This window comes from Brienomyrus brachyistius, chromosome 15 (genome assembly GCF_023856365.1).
Source record: "Brienomyrus brachyistius isolate T26 chromosome 15, BBRACH_0.4, whole genome shotgun sequence".
In the NCBI taxonomy this organism is placed as follows: Eukaryota; Metazoa; Chordata; class Actinopteri; order Osteoglossiformes; family Mormyridae; genus Brienomyrus; species Brienomyrus brachyistius.
This window is the reverse complement of record NC_064547.1, coordinates 3,096,179-3,110,980: the sequence shown is the minus strand read 5'-3', so window position 1 is coordinate 3,110,980 and position 14,802 is coordinate 3,096,179. Positions and strand designations below refer to the sequence as shown.

At 43.2% G+C, this 14,802-nt stretch overlaps 1 protein-coding gene across 8 annotated transcripts in view; it reads right to left on the bottom strand.

The window, feature by feature from the left end:
• Positions 1-180: 180 nt before the first annotated feature.
• The window catches only part of pex5la (peroxisomal biogenesis factor 5-like a), a 61,765-nt gene continuing 47,143 nt past the window's right edge, over positions 181-14,802 (bottom strand). For 7 of the 8 annotated variants that reach the window (XM_048976976.1, XM_048976979.1, XM_048976975.1 and 4 more), the window contains 7 exons: positions 11,628-11,744; positions 10,587-10,730; positions 8,654-8,724; positions 6,319-6,528; positions 5,482-5,647; positions 5,215-5,372; positions 181-4,141 (listed from right to left, as the gene is read on the bottom strand). In XM_048976976.1, coding sequence (XP_048832933.1) covers positions 3,940-4,141; positions 5,215-5,372; positions 5,482-5,647; positions 6,319-6,528; positions 8,654-8,724; positions 10,587-10,730; positions 11,628-11,744 — 1,068 coding nt within the window. In that variant the 3' untranslated portion in view covers positions 181-3,939. The remainder of the gene's footprint in view (positions 4,142-5,214; positions 5,373-5,481; positions 5,648-6,318; positions 6,529-8,653; positions 8,725-10,586; positions 10,731-11,627; positions 11,745-14,802) is intronic. The other variant, XM_048976978.1, reaches the window with a different exon arrangement.

The window sequence follows — 14,802 nt, the reverse complement described above, 5'->3', positions numbered from 1 at the left end:
AGTGGGTAAGTGCTGTCACCTCACACCTCTGGGACCTGCGTTCACATCTCTGCTGGTGTGTGGACTTTGCACGTTCTCTTCTGTTGTGGGGTTTCCTTCAGGTACTCCAGTCCCCCCCCCACAGTCTAAAAACTTGCTGAGGCTAATTGGCATTACCACATTGCCCATAGGTGTGCTTGTGTGAGTAAGTGTGTGTGTCCGGCACCCCGTCCTGGCTTGTTCCCTGCTTTGTGCCCATAGGCTCCAGACCCCCGATGACCCTGAATAGGATAAGTGGGCACAGAAGATGGATCGATAGATGAATGGATGGATTCAGGGTGGCCTTCCACACTTTTGATTAAAACAATTTAAGTTTGAATATAATAATTTCAGTGGAACAAAGACATGCAAAATTGGATCCTGAGTAACTGGAGAAAAAAATAAAAACTTTCGTTGGATATCAGTCCAGTGGTATTTATGGCCCTGTTCTGTGAATGGGCCAGGGAACTGGACCGCATTAGATTATACAAATAAGTCTGTTATGCATACCATTTTCCATAAGTACAGCCAAATGCAATAATAAAGGCACAAACAGCTCAAAGCAACTAAAGACATACATTTATAATCTGTCTGTATTGCAACATTTTATTTTAAAAGTCTTATCCATACAATATACCTGAAACCTATAATTTTGATGTATCTTGGGAGAATAAAGAGCATCCATTATACGCAGATTATAAAGTTTTTACAGTTTTCTATATCTACAGTAGGTATTTTGTTCATCAAAGCAGTTTTCACTCTAGGTAATTCAATACAGATACTGAAAGAACAAAAGTGCATTATGAGAAATATTATAATTTGTTATAGATAAATATTATGTATACAAAGAGAAAAAAAAAGAAACTCCATGCTTATAAATGAACTGGATTTTAAAAATAAATATACATCTGGCATGCAGCCTTCATGGTACCCAATTTTTTTGGAGCATGCTTACAGGTAAGTTACCACACCTGAGACAGTATAAGGGAAGTTCTACGAAAAAAGGTCTTTCGGTTTCTAAATCGACATCACTATTCTACAGCAGAATTCAAGACTAAGCCTAAAATTCTATATTTAAAAAAATAACTTTCTTTTCAGGTGCCGTGTTATTATTAGAAATTAAAATCTAGAAACTATTCATAAATGTGCCCGTGGGAGATCTGAGGGTGACTTGCAGAGGGTCCGCGGGCTGCGTCGGCAGTAACACCTTTCTCTTTAATGCACAGTGAGAGCAGCATGCCGGCTTGGTGCGGAAACTACTGGCAAGAGAAGGGCTGGATGGGGTTTGATCTACTCTAAGGGGCATGCAAAGCGCACATTTCTGTGATGTGATCACATACTGATTAATTGCTTTTGTCCTGCAGTTAGTGTTCTTAATTTACAGTTACATTATATTGGAGTTGGAATTGATGTGAATTGGGGGTCGGGGTCCTCATATCTTCTATGATCAAAACACACCTTCATCGTTCTGATTTTTAAACGTGACCACAGTGGTTGTCTGCCATAGAAGGCTGTTTGAAGTCTTCAGCCCAAAACCTTCACGCCAAGCTGGCTTCCACTTCGGTGACTATTTAATGGTCATTGTAAAGCAGGTTGAATTAATTCATTTCAGCATGCTGACTGTAAACAGCACCGGTGTTCAGAGAAGCCACATAAATCTCAGTCTCACCCCCTGTCCATCCAAACTGCATCCATAGATTTTGTGTCAGACCGAAAGTTTACAAAATATGGAGGCTCCACTTATTTTAAAAAGTGTGCACAATCTGCCTCCGTATTTTAGTGCTCAGAAATTGCTTTCATCATATTGCTAAGTCATTTGTTTTTTTTTGCTGACGCACCACCATCATTAACAGAGAATTCATGTAATGCATCAGGCTGACAGACTCCGGTCCTCCTGCGTGGAAGTTTGTGCTGGAATGAGAACCAGAAAAACTCTTAATTAATCTTTTTGCTTTAATTGAGCTCCTCAACAAATTGCCTATAGTAAATCATGTTAAACTAAATGTGTTTTCAGACTTGCTATAATGTTTCTATAGTGTTAATGCCAAAATTATACCTAAAATAATAAAACTTTAACGATGTTTCAAAAATATTGACTTCTCAACCGTTTAATAACTATGCAAATACTCAATAAATACTTGATTCCACAAAATCAAGTATAATACATATTATTATTCACAAGTAACTACCACAGAGTTCATTTGATTAAGAAAACCGTACATGTAACAGTTTTCAGAAAATGCACAAATTCAGTTTAACATCACTTCAAATGATAGTCATCCAGCTCAATTGAAGCAAAAAGGTTGATACCGTACCGTGTGGGACACAGGGAACAGAGCAGACACCCCTGCAATAAATAATGAGTAATCAGTAAGCACTTACATTCCAGCAACACTGACAAAACCACTCCTTCTCCTTCTGGAGAGCTCAACGTTCATGTAGAAACTATAAAAATAAAGCTAAACATTTTACGATTTGCTAGGATAGCTTATTAGAAAAAAAAAATCTTTTTGGTTAGTGGACTCAAGCTGAAGGACTGCACCATGACGCGATCTTTTGCATAGGTTCTTAAAATCGAACATATTACCTTCTCCATCTGGGCATGCAGTTTAAAATGCAAGTGGAAAGCTATTGCTAATGTGCATTTTCAACGCCTAGAAGCTGACAAATAAATGCAATTTCAGCCATTTCTACATCTAGAAATTGTACATCTCTACATCTCAATTCCAGTGAGTAACTGTCAGAAAAATTAGGCTCTGTGTTGTTTTTTTCCTTTTCAGAGAATATTTTTCTATCCATTACATTGTCATTATCCCTAACATGGTAGAGTAACTTGATTGAATTGTAGTCATATTGCAGCATGTGTCTCATTTGTTTGGGAAGTTTTACTAAATTGTGAACGAGCCTAAACACGATTTCTGTTGTCGTTTCATTGACCGTTTTTGTTTCGGTACAGAATACCTTTGACTATTAGTTCCATGAGATGACCTGGGGTCATTTCAAACCGATTTATAGTTCCGATACTCAACACTTGATGAGTTTGTTGAAAGTAACAGGTTGGTTGCGATTACTTGTGGTGCAGCGGCTTGTGAGTCAGTGTAATCCATCAAGCTCAGCATCCGTCTTGTTAGCTGTGTGCCTGACAAAAAAATCAAACCTGTGTCTTAAGACTCAAGCTCCCGAGGAGGAGATCGATAGGAAAGACTTCCTTTCGAAAGAGTATATGAAAAAAATGAGCCACTTAACGCCTGGACTGGAATTAATGTAACAAATTAGCCAAGAACTGGCCTGCTGTTGCAGAGGTGCTTAAGGTGCCTGCTTGATCCAAAGAAAGATGGGGGCTGAAGAAATGGCCTGAAGACGATTAATTTGGCTCTTGGCAGAGATGCAAAGTGCAGAGATGGAGAGGAAAGAGCTTGCTGTCCCCAGAGAGATGGAGTTAACTTTTTGATGTGAAAAAAAAAATTACAGGTCACAGAAATAAAAATGTTGACCACCTTGTAAGCACAAGAAGTTGCCGGTCCTAGCGAGGAAAATGAGAATTTAAATAGGCAGAATGTAATTGCGCTACATGGGTAGTCATTCCTTCTCATTTATTGTATTACCAAAGCACACTGGAAGTAACTGGATGTCAGGTCATAAAAAGTCAGAACTGCAGAATGCCCAGTTTTTTGTAAGAATGTCTTTTTTGTACTTTATTAGTCTATTATCTAAGGCATAATGTATTCCCACCTGTATTTGTGATCTTCAAGAAAACAGTGTAAATCCATCACTAATGACTCTCTTGAAGCACGTATCTAGGACTGAAAAAGTGCTCAGCAAAACTGTCGGGTTTAATATGAAAAAAAGAATTGATATATCTCCTTTAAATATATATCCAGCTTTGGATGCTTGGCTCCTGTAGCAGTCAGTGAGTCCAGCTCATATGTCCAGCTTAAAGGCCTTCATGAGAAGGTCCAGGTCCCCTATACTGGCAGCTTGGAAGAGCTCAGGCCGGTCCATCATGGACAGAGCTATTCTAAGGGCAGCCCAGATGTTGCCAGACATGACCTGGTGAGAGAGCTGCCGACTCTTGCTCTTCCTCTGTAAGTTAAGGGCTGTGAGGAAGTTACTGGCTGCCTCCCTGTCAAAGACAAGCAAAAGTTCCATGACCCTTCTGGAGACGGCGGTAAAAAGTATTATGTCAGACTTATAATTCACTCCCCATTATCCTTTGCTGCGTATTGACGCAGGGACATCCTGATTTCGCTGCGTTTGACGCATCCCTGAGTCAACAAGAGAGTGGCTTGTATTTCACTTCTTTAAACAATCACAGTCGTCATTGCGTAACATCTGCAGATTGGTCCATTTTTTTCTCATTTTCGAACTCATCGCTTGCACCCAGCAAGCCATGGGTACTGTGTGGCTCTGTAGGCTAAGCCTCTGTGCTTGCGATCAAAAGGATGTTAGTTCAAGCCCTGATATTTTTATTACTATAATTTAGTGAGAGCCAAATGAAGCTTCATAAACCACTTGCTGTATTTTCTGATCCCACTAGATCAGGGGTCTCCAATTCCGGTCCTGAAGAGCTACCATCCAGTAGGTTTTCTATCCTACCCTGCTCCTGGTGTTTGCCTGAGAGCAAATGTGGCTCATCAGAAGCCAGGTAGGATAGAAAACCTCCTGCATGGTACCTCTCTAGGACCGGAGTTGGAGACCCCTGCACTAGATCATTCATATTCAAAAAAAGGGCTGAATGCATGTCCCAAAGCAAGCCAGGGGCATTATCTAGTAGTGTAAAAAAATTCAGCCAACCTCATTCATGAAGCATCATTTGGCCATCAATACTACTGTTACCATCATGAAACAAAGACAGACCCTTACATTGGCCCGTACTGCCTTTGCAGGTAAACATGCCCCTATCTTGTGTCTATGTTTATGTCCTTAAAAAAAGGCAGACAAAATAAAACAGGTACTTTACAAATCTGTGCATCTTGCCGCTTAACAGGAAACACTGGTTTTAATGTGATGCTGTCATCTGATGATGACTGTGATTGGTTAAGTAAGTGAAACACAAGCCCCTCCCTTGTTGACACAGGGACACATCGAACTCTGCAAAATCAGGACATGCATTGCCGCAGCCTTGAGCTGCGCGTTATCCCCAGTGATGTGCCGCTGTGCATTCCCATGCTTCCCTGCGGCCCTGACCACACTGACCTGTGGGCCCCCAGATTGATGCAGCTGATGCCCAGGTTGTAGCGCGACCTGATGAAGCCTGGCTGCAGCTCCAGGGCCTTGGTGTAGGCGTCCACGGCCTCCTCACTGCGGTCCCCGTTCGCCAGCGTGGCCCCCAGGCGGTTCCACAGCAGGTAGTCCTAGAGAAACACCCACGTGGTTCACTGATTTGATCAACACAAGATCGTATTATGCAAATGCGACAAACACTGACTGGCAGTGTCGGTTGGCCTGAGGGCCACTTCTTACTTGTGGTCGGACAGACAGCGCTTTATTGAAGGCCTCCACGGCTCTGTTAAACTCGCAGCTGAGATTGAAGAGCACACCCAGGCCGGTCTGCAGGTCTGGGTCAATCACATCTGCATTCTTCTGGGCAGCCTCTAAAAAGAGCTCCTTCACATCTACCAGCAGGGCGCTGGGGAGGAGAGCAGAGACGGGAAGATTAGCAAAATGGTAGGCAGATCAGCAAAACCTTAGCTGTACTATCACACTGCTACCAGTAATTTAATTACCTACAAACTCTTGCTTAAGATGTTTAAATTTGCAGCATCCTGTAGTTAACTAAACAATAAAACATTTTTAATTATGCCGACCTTTTGATGTGCAAGAAGCAACATAACACAGTAAATGTTTTATTTACACAAAGATACCCGTAACACTTTAAAACACAGACAAAGCATTTCTGCCTGGCATCTCACAGTCGAGACACAACTCCTATATGACATTTGCAATGGCCAAGTAAAGCTTCACACCTCCAGGATGGGGGGGGGGGGGTTGAACCCCAGCTCTGCTTGGTACCGATGCCCAATTGAAGCATCATGAACCACTCGCTGTATTTTCTGACCCCACTGGACAGCGCTCTCTGGCCAAAAAAGGGCACAAAGCGTGCTCCAAAACAAGAGAAAATCACCACCTAGTGGCACAAAAAAATACAGCAGGTGGTTCAAAAAGCTTCATTTGGCCATTGCAAATTTGCAGTACAGTCAAGCGAAACATTATTAAAAGACAGCTGGCATAAATCTGGGGACGCCCCCGGTATTGGCAGGATTCGGGGACCACGCGGTCAAATGCACGCTGACCCCGTACCTGCTCGTGCTGGAGGCAGAGAGCATTTTGCGCTGGGACCCTGGTGAGCCCCCGACATGGCTCCTCCCCTTCAGCAGATACTTGTACTTGGGGTGGTGCCGCAGCCAGCTGAGGAGGGCTTCGCATGCCTCCTGCTGCATTCCCGTGTTGGTCAGGCTCACGGCCAGCGCCATCAGCGCCTGCAGGTTGTTGGGGTGCAGCTCCAGACACCTGCAAGCAGAACCAGGTGAGGGACACTTCTATAAGACTTACTGCTACGTTGTCCCTCATTATTCGAGAGCAAGGCCAGGGAGACTCCTCCCTTCTTATCTTTGAACACAGCCACTGCAACAGAATACATCAGCTGGCATGATGAAGCTTTTACACAAATGATTTCCTAAGGCTTCTTATATTGCCGCTGATATTCACTCCTTTGTTTGTAGGTGCTGTGTAAGAGCTTTCATTAGCATTTAAATAATGTCACGGCGACCGCTTCCCCCAGGGACCCTGAGAGAAGAATCCGTCGCCATGATCTACGTGATTTATGTGCTAGATTAAAACTAATAATGTAAACACGGTGGAGGATCTGACAGCGCACAGCTATATTGCATACATCAGTGATAATTCCAACATCCAATTAAATGAAAAGCTGAGACATTTAGTCTGCTTCATGCTTTTCACCTTTGCCTTCCTCTCTTTCCTCTGCCATAACGTTTCCAGTATGCAGTGTCCCCTCCCGGATGATAATCAACAACAATTGTGTTTTACAGCAAGTTCTATGAGCCTGAACTCAGAGCTGTTACTGGATATTGGATACAGTTTGTAGGTCATGCCCAGTGTATTGCAAAGGAAAGCACATGAATCCAAGCCAGCCTTTTGCCATGTATAAATGATGTGCCTCAGATTTATTAAATGTCCAAACTTTCTTGAAACTTGCAACCTTGCTAAGGTAATGTTATTATAAGAAAAAAAAATTTTAAAGGAAGAATACATCAGATCAGTAATCTGTACACCAGTATTTTAAGACCAGCCCACCATGGAAGTACTATCTTTTTTTTAGAAGTCATATAAAAAAAATCTCTGAGGAGGTAGTTTAGTGCTTCAGGGATCAAGTGGCTATGAATGTAACTTTCTGTAAGTCACTGCATCCATCGGCCCATCATGTATGATCCTAGAAAATTCAAGTTAATGTGATCTTTTGTTTATTCTTTTGAATCTAGAATATTTGACTAGACAGCAAGCTTCAGAGACCATAAAAGCCTCTGAAAGAGTGGTCCATTCTGTTACTAAACCACAGATCTATTTTGTGAATCTCGAATATCAACACAATTCCCTCCAGCTCCATTTTGATGTTAACGCCCAAAGGCTTCGCCTTCTCTGGCGTGATGTGTGACTGTCACCATTACTCAGTGCTAACCTGCTGGGCAGTGTTACAGGGAACTGACTCATGCTGAGGCTAATCACGTTATCAACAAGTCTTTCCTCAGAGACAGCCGTCAAGTACCAACGTTACATTACGTGCTATTTCCACTCAAGCGTGGAACAGGACCGTGCGGTGACTGCAGTAATGACTTGTAGCAGGGTATAGATGCAGGTGTAACTGCTGGAATCAAAAACTATTGATACTGCACCAATAATCTATTTTTATTATATCAGAATCTACTGACATGAATTCACCTCAATTACAGATAGAATTTTTGAACAGCAGCAAGTGAACACCCTCCTGCCCTCATCTACGGTCATGAGCTCGGGGTGGTGACCTCAGATACAAGCGGCAGAAATGAGTTTCCTCTGCAGGGTGTCTGGGCTCAGGCTTAGAGACAGGATGAGGAGCTCGGACATTTGGGAGGGGCTCAGAGTGGAGCCGCTGCTCCTCCGCATCGAAAGGAGCCAGTCGAGGTGGTTCGGGCATCTATCTAGGACGCCTGATGGACAGCTAACAGGGGAGGTGTTTTGGGCATGTCCAACCGGGGGGAGGAGACCCCAGGGCAAACCCAGAATACGCCGGAGAGATTGTCTCTCGGCTGGCCTGGGAACATTTTGGTATTGAGCTGGAGGAAGTGGCTGATGAGAGGGAGGTCTGGGCATCCCTGCTTCGACTGCTGCCCCTGTGACCCGACCCTGAATTAGCAGCAAATAATGGATGGATGGAAGGATGGATGTTTGAACAAGAGTATATCATGCATTCTGTTTGCGTCATGAGGCAAATCAAATCTTTCTGTTGAAAAAATCATATTCAATCACACTCTGTTCCCATTTTGGTTGTGACCAAATTATACTTAAGCAAAACAACAGATTGATGGGACTGATCTTTATCTCAAGGTGCTGAGAATGTTATGCAGTAACACCTTCTCACCTCTGGAGGGAGACAATGGCTGCTTGCTCGTTCTCGTTCTCCGCCTGTGTGGTTCCCAGAACCTGCCAAGCCTAGGGAGAAAGTAGGACTGAAAGATAAGGTCATCACCCAGGTGTGACCCATAAGATTGGTGGCATGTCCCAGGAGGCAAAGTCAAGCCACAGCATAATTTATATATGACTCACTGAGACGCTACATGTACCCAAAATCGATATTAATAAATTCTGATTTTGTATATGTCTGTCCTTTAGACCTAGCTATGCAACAACATAAAAATACAACCTCAAGGATACATAATACTGAATAAAGCGTTCCAAAAGCATAGAGCAATATTTCAGGAAACAATGGACAAACTGGAAGAGAAGTAATAAGCTTAATTTCCTGTGTCTGCAGGTCTGCTATTGTAAGTTAAAATTAGCCTGATTGTTTTAGAACTGCCATAAAAATCTGCCAGGGAAGCGTATGATTCTGCATCTCTGACTAATGGGACCTGGTGTGGGGACGAGTGAAAATGTTTCAGTAAGCAGGACTTGGTGGCTGCAAAAGCTGAGCCAAACTCTTTCTTGATTTTATTATTGCACAATATTCGCAAGATAGGACCATGCAGCTGGCAGCTCTGTCTGGGTCTGGAACAAACTCTAAAGGCTCTGATGGAGAATGACGGGGAATTCTGAGCCGTCTCCATGCCGCAGCTACGCACCATGAGCTAATCAGGACGGCACATGATTCCATGTTGCGACTCTCAGATTCAATTAGTGATGCATTAAAATGCTATTAATGAAACGTTCCTGAGATGAGCGTAGACGAGGGGCTTACGAAATCTCCCCAAGGTCTCTAACAGAGTATAGACTGCTGCTTAATCATGTCAGGAGAATGATTCAAATCAAATTATTCACCTTGGGAGATGTACCATCTTTACTAGAAAAAGAGCATATTCAACTAAATATTCTTGAAGGTGTAAACTGTAATGTACCTCCATCCATTCATTTATCCTGTCACAGATAGACCTGGAGCCCATCCCAGGGAGCCCAGTGAACAAGCCTGGGGGTCACCTGAATGACAGAGCTTCATGGGCTCCAAACCCAGACACAGAGTATAGAAAATACTATAATAAATGCCAACTCTAACTCTAAGTCTAACTGCACATCTCAGAACTGCAGCAGGAAACCTGAGTCACACAGGGAGCACCTGCAAACACCTCACACACCAAGCAGTGATAATGGCCAAATGAAGCTTCATGAACCATTTGCTGTACTTTCTGCCCCCACTAGATGGTGCTCTCTGTTCAAAAAAGGGCTCAAAGCATGGCCCAAAGCAAGCCAAGACCACCATCTAGTGGGGTCTATAAATACAGCAAATGGTTCATGAAGCTTCAATTGGGCATCAGTACCAAACAGAGCTGGGGTTCAACCTCCCCCCCCCATCCTGGAGGTGTGAGGCAAATGTGATACACGCCGAGCCACCCTGTCACTGTAATGTGCATGTAAACTTTAATGTAGAAAAAACATCTTTGTAGAATATAATATAGAAAGTGCTAGTTTTATCACTGTAAATAGATCATTGAAAAATAAATCCAGATCGGTCTTTGCTAGGGCAGTGTTTGACTCAGCACAATGTTTCTCCACTCGGTGGTCAGGGACCCTCAGACATTTCAGTCTGGCAGGGAGCTGGGAGGGAGCGAAAACATTGACTGTCTGTGGGTCCCCAAAGCCAGGGCTGGGAAACACTGTGGTAGGGTAAAAATCTGTAGAGAATGTCACCTGTCCCTCTCCCTGTCCCAGGAGTCTCCAGGCTGCTGTATTATCAGTGCATATTGCTCCAAATTGAAGTGGAACAGGTCTGTGCCCAGAGGCATGCTGAGGAAGGCTGAATGGTGGGGGTGTGTGTCCTCAGAGGGGACGTGTCCTCAGCAGGGTGCGGGTCCCCCGCTCACCTCAGAGTCCTGTGGGTCCTGCAGGACGGCAGCCTCCAGGAGCAGCACCGCGTTGGGCAGGTCCCCCTCGTGAGCCTTCTTCATCCCATCTTCAAACGCGTTGGGCCAGTCTTTGTACGGATTATCCGTGTGGAAATAGTAGCCCTAGCAACCCACAGGGAATTGGTACAAAACAAAACTCAACAATCCTGGTAAACCTTAGTGGGAACAGTAGCGTATAATTCAACGTGCCGAAAGTATCTGACTTCGGGTCAAAGCCTAAGAGAGTCAAGGATCATTTTCAAATATTTGACTTTTTAATTTTTACGTGCCACCCAAATACTCCAGTCATGATTAGTTCAGCAGTGTTTTCCACCCAATTACATCTCAGATTGGCTGACATGAAACGCTATTACAGTTAACCAGTATTAATTCCACTGTTAAACATAAATATTAAAAGTAATACATGAGACACTCATTGCTTGTGACATATTCCCAGTGAACCCCCAACTCAACATGTGATTTAGTGCATCTTTCACCCAGCTTAATGTATCAGCTCAGCGTATGCCGTTTACATACTGCAATGACTGTACAGTGATAAGCTTGGTGATGTGTGTGTGAATGGGAGATGTGAGGTTGCATTGTCACACACTATGCATTGTATAGACCAGGGGTTCGCAATGTCCGGACCGCAGTCTGGATGCGCACCGAACCACAAGTTGGATCCAGTTGGTAATGTACCTTATTAATCAATGTGATTAACGTGAAAAGGATTTACGGGGCTTGAATAACAAAAATACAATGTAGAACTATCAAACTTACACATAACGCATCATAACAGCCCCCACCCCCATGACAGTCAAAACGATCAGTGAACATTAAACTAATCTTTAAGTTCCCTTTATTAATATATGTTGATGTCTATACCAAAAGTTAGCTCTTTGTTAATTGATTAAAGCTCATCAAATGCTTGTTCTTGGAAGATGTTCTGGAACTCCGGTCCTTTGATCAAAAATTTGAGAACCCCTAGTTTAGAGTGTCACAGCAAGCTGAGAGAGGCACCTTCTCGTGAGGTGAGACGCTGGAAGGGATCTGGGCCTGGTCGCTCTCCGTCAGCCAGTTTCTGCGAGCCAGCTCCTCCCACTCAGCCTGCATCTTGTCCCAAAACTCCGTGTCTGACTGTACAGTGGTATGGGGGGGTGGGGGGGGTGGAGGAAAAGGCAGCAGAAGGCAATGGGATACGCTGTTCTGTGGGGAATGCCACTCCCTAGAATGGTGAGCATCCAATACACATGTTCCCAAACCTCCAAAATCCAACCCTCTGCAACCATACTCACTTCACGGAACTATCAGTGTACTGAGAGATATTTCACACATGCAACTTTACAATGAGCAAAGCCCTTAGTTTCATAAGGCTCAAGCAATCAATAAAAAAAGATGTCTAATTTATCTTCATGTTGGTGTAAAACTGATATGTCTTTAAAATTGTGTCATCTTAGCCATTTCAAGACCTCTCCTAAAGTCACCCCAGTATTTGCAGCAACTATCCAATATACCCAAGTTTTTTTTTTTACTTGACACCTAGCACACCTTGTTCAGCTAATCAACATCTCATTGACTTGTTAAACGATCTTAATTAAGTGAGCTGGTTGTGAAATACAACGAAAACATGGAATGGCTGAGGTGCCCCTGAGGAGAGGTTTGGGAACTGAAACGGTGTGACATATAGGCATCAAACAAGATATTAGTAACTTCTCAGAGAGAAGAAAAAAATGTTGGTGTTCTGTTGTTATATTGCGTTTTTTTTCTGAGGTAACAATGGCGGCCCACGATGGATCATTGTCATGTTGGGAGGGTCATACGTATTAACACGCGGCAAAGCTGTTATTGTTAAAATGCTTAGAATCATAGAAGCTTTGATTGCTGCGCATGAGACAACTGCTTATATCAAATGAAGAAATGGACAATAAGTAACAGACCAGTAGCACCCAAACTGCAGGCAGAAGGCCAATCAGCCAGCCTCTTTGCTCAGGGAAGTGACCTTCCATGCCTCCCTGCTGGTACAAATAGTCACCAGATAATATAATCCAGTAAAAGTCAGCTGAGATTAATTTTTATAAAACGACCAATGAGCAGGCAGGCAGGCAGCATTCAATTGTTTTAATGACAGAACATCCAGTCCTCCACCTCTGGTGTACTGTACCACCAGCTACCTTACACTACATAGAGTACAATAATTCTTGTGCTTTTAAGATGCTAAGCTCTACATGTGCATAGAGGGGCAGTGTTAGGCTTGTAGATGCACAAAATACGATTGATTTTTTATTGCGAAACAATTCAATTGCACCGTAATGAAAGACACACAGAGATCAAAGCCTGTAAACGTGGCTGAAAAGCCGGCATGGCCTGTACGGCTTAATCATAAATTTAACTGAAGACCTCTATCAGTGATCATGGTTTATCAAAAAGAGCATGTCTGACACTCTTGTCACATGAAAATGATTTAGTATGACTCTCCTCAGGTTTGCCTGTGGTCCAGTGGATAATTTCTTCACTACAGCTTTGAGTTAAGAAAATAATTAGTAAGTGTTTGATCGCAGGCAATGCGCTACCCTCAGTGCTAAAAACCATTAGATTAATGAACTGCAGAGTAACATGACGTAAATTTTGCATTCGTGGTGAAAACCGAGGAGGGAGATATTGGAGTTTAGAATGTTATCATTGGAAACCAGCATTGTGAGCTTGGGTATGTTCTTTAATTAGCTTCTGTAACATATAGCAGGGCTTCAGTGGGTACTCTCCAGTGATGGCTGTTTAAGCAAGAGAACAATGTATCCACTTTTATTTCCATTAGCTATTAAAGTTTCAATTTGTCTTTTCTTAAAGAGATGCATTCATGCACAGATTAGCGGTTCATTCCAGAATTATTCCCCTTTGAAGAACAGTTTCAGGGAGCACACAGTGTAAATTCTTCCATTTTATACTGCCAGGCATCTAATGTCTTGCTCCCCTTAAGGGATCAATTATTTTGCTGGGTTTCATTTTAAATAAAAATGCAGGATGCCCCCAGCGCAGGCCAGGATCGGGAGGCTCTGCGTATTAAAAAGCCGTAGCAGTGTCAGTCAGGACAATACTGTAAGTAACGTGTCATTCCACACTGAAATCTTCGCTAAACATATCGCCGGTGGAGAAAGATAAACCGCGACTGAGGTAGAGGCCCAAATCTCCAGTCTTCCAGCTTAGTGTCCTGCCATTAACCATCACGTTGATTTAGAGCTGATACTGGACAAGGAAGCTACCACACTAATGTCTTTTGTTCAATTCCTACAGTCACAGACCCTGTTTCCCTTCTTCCTTTCTCTCATAATCAGCCAGGGCTTCCCGTGTGTGATTAGAGGAATATCACACTGAGAAAGTCAGAGATGCGGAGCTGTTGCCTGGATATAACGGTCTGCTTAGCCAGTGGTGCCCCGAGGATCACTGCCTTGCACTTGGGGCCCTGTGACTTACAGCCCGGCAGCTCTCTCACACTGGGGGTGAAAGTTGCCCCTTAATTGGTAGCTGCGAGATGGAACAAATTGCCGGCTTCTTCATGAGGTGCGTTAGCATTCCCCAGTGTGATGGCGAGTTGAGGACTTATGGGGCCAGACTGCAGTGATCCCTGGCCCACGGCTCCACATGGAGGATGAAGCCTATAGATCAACAGCCAATGGGACTAAAACCCGACACTGTAGTTTAAGTTGCTATATTAAAAAAATTAAACATGACAAGCATTTCATACACTCATCTTTTTCACCCGGGATGAGACATAGGACACCCTGTATGGGATGCCAATATTTTGACTCTGGGAGAATGCCTAAGTGTTTCATGTTGTAGCGACAAACAGGGAATTGCAGGGGATTACTGTGTGTCCCTGAACACCCACCCCTTCTGCCCTGAACGATAGACAGTGCCTCCTTCTTGTTGTTCTTGAGTGCGCCGTTTTATCACAGTTGATCACCAAACTTAACAAACTGCAACCTGGTCAAAATGTTTTTTTTTACACCTTTGCGCAATAAAAATAAAAATAAACAAATACATTTGAAATGAACCATACCACTTCCAACAAAAGACTGTTTATTCACAGTGTCATATTCACAGTGTCATATTCACAGTGTCATATTTATAGTGTCATATTCACAGTGTCATATTCATAGTGCCATGTTCACAGTGTCATATTCACAGTGCCCTATTCTAG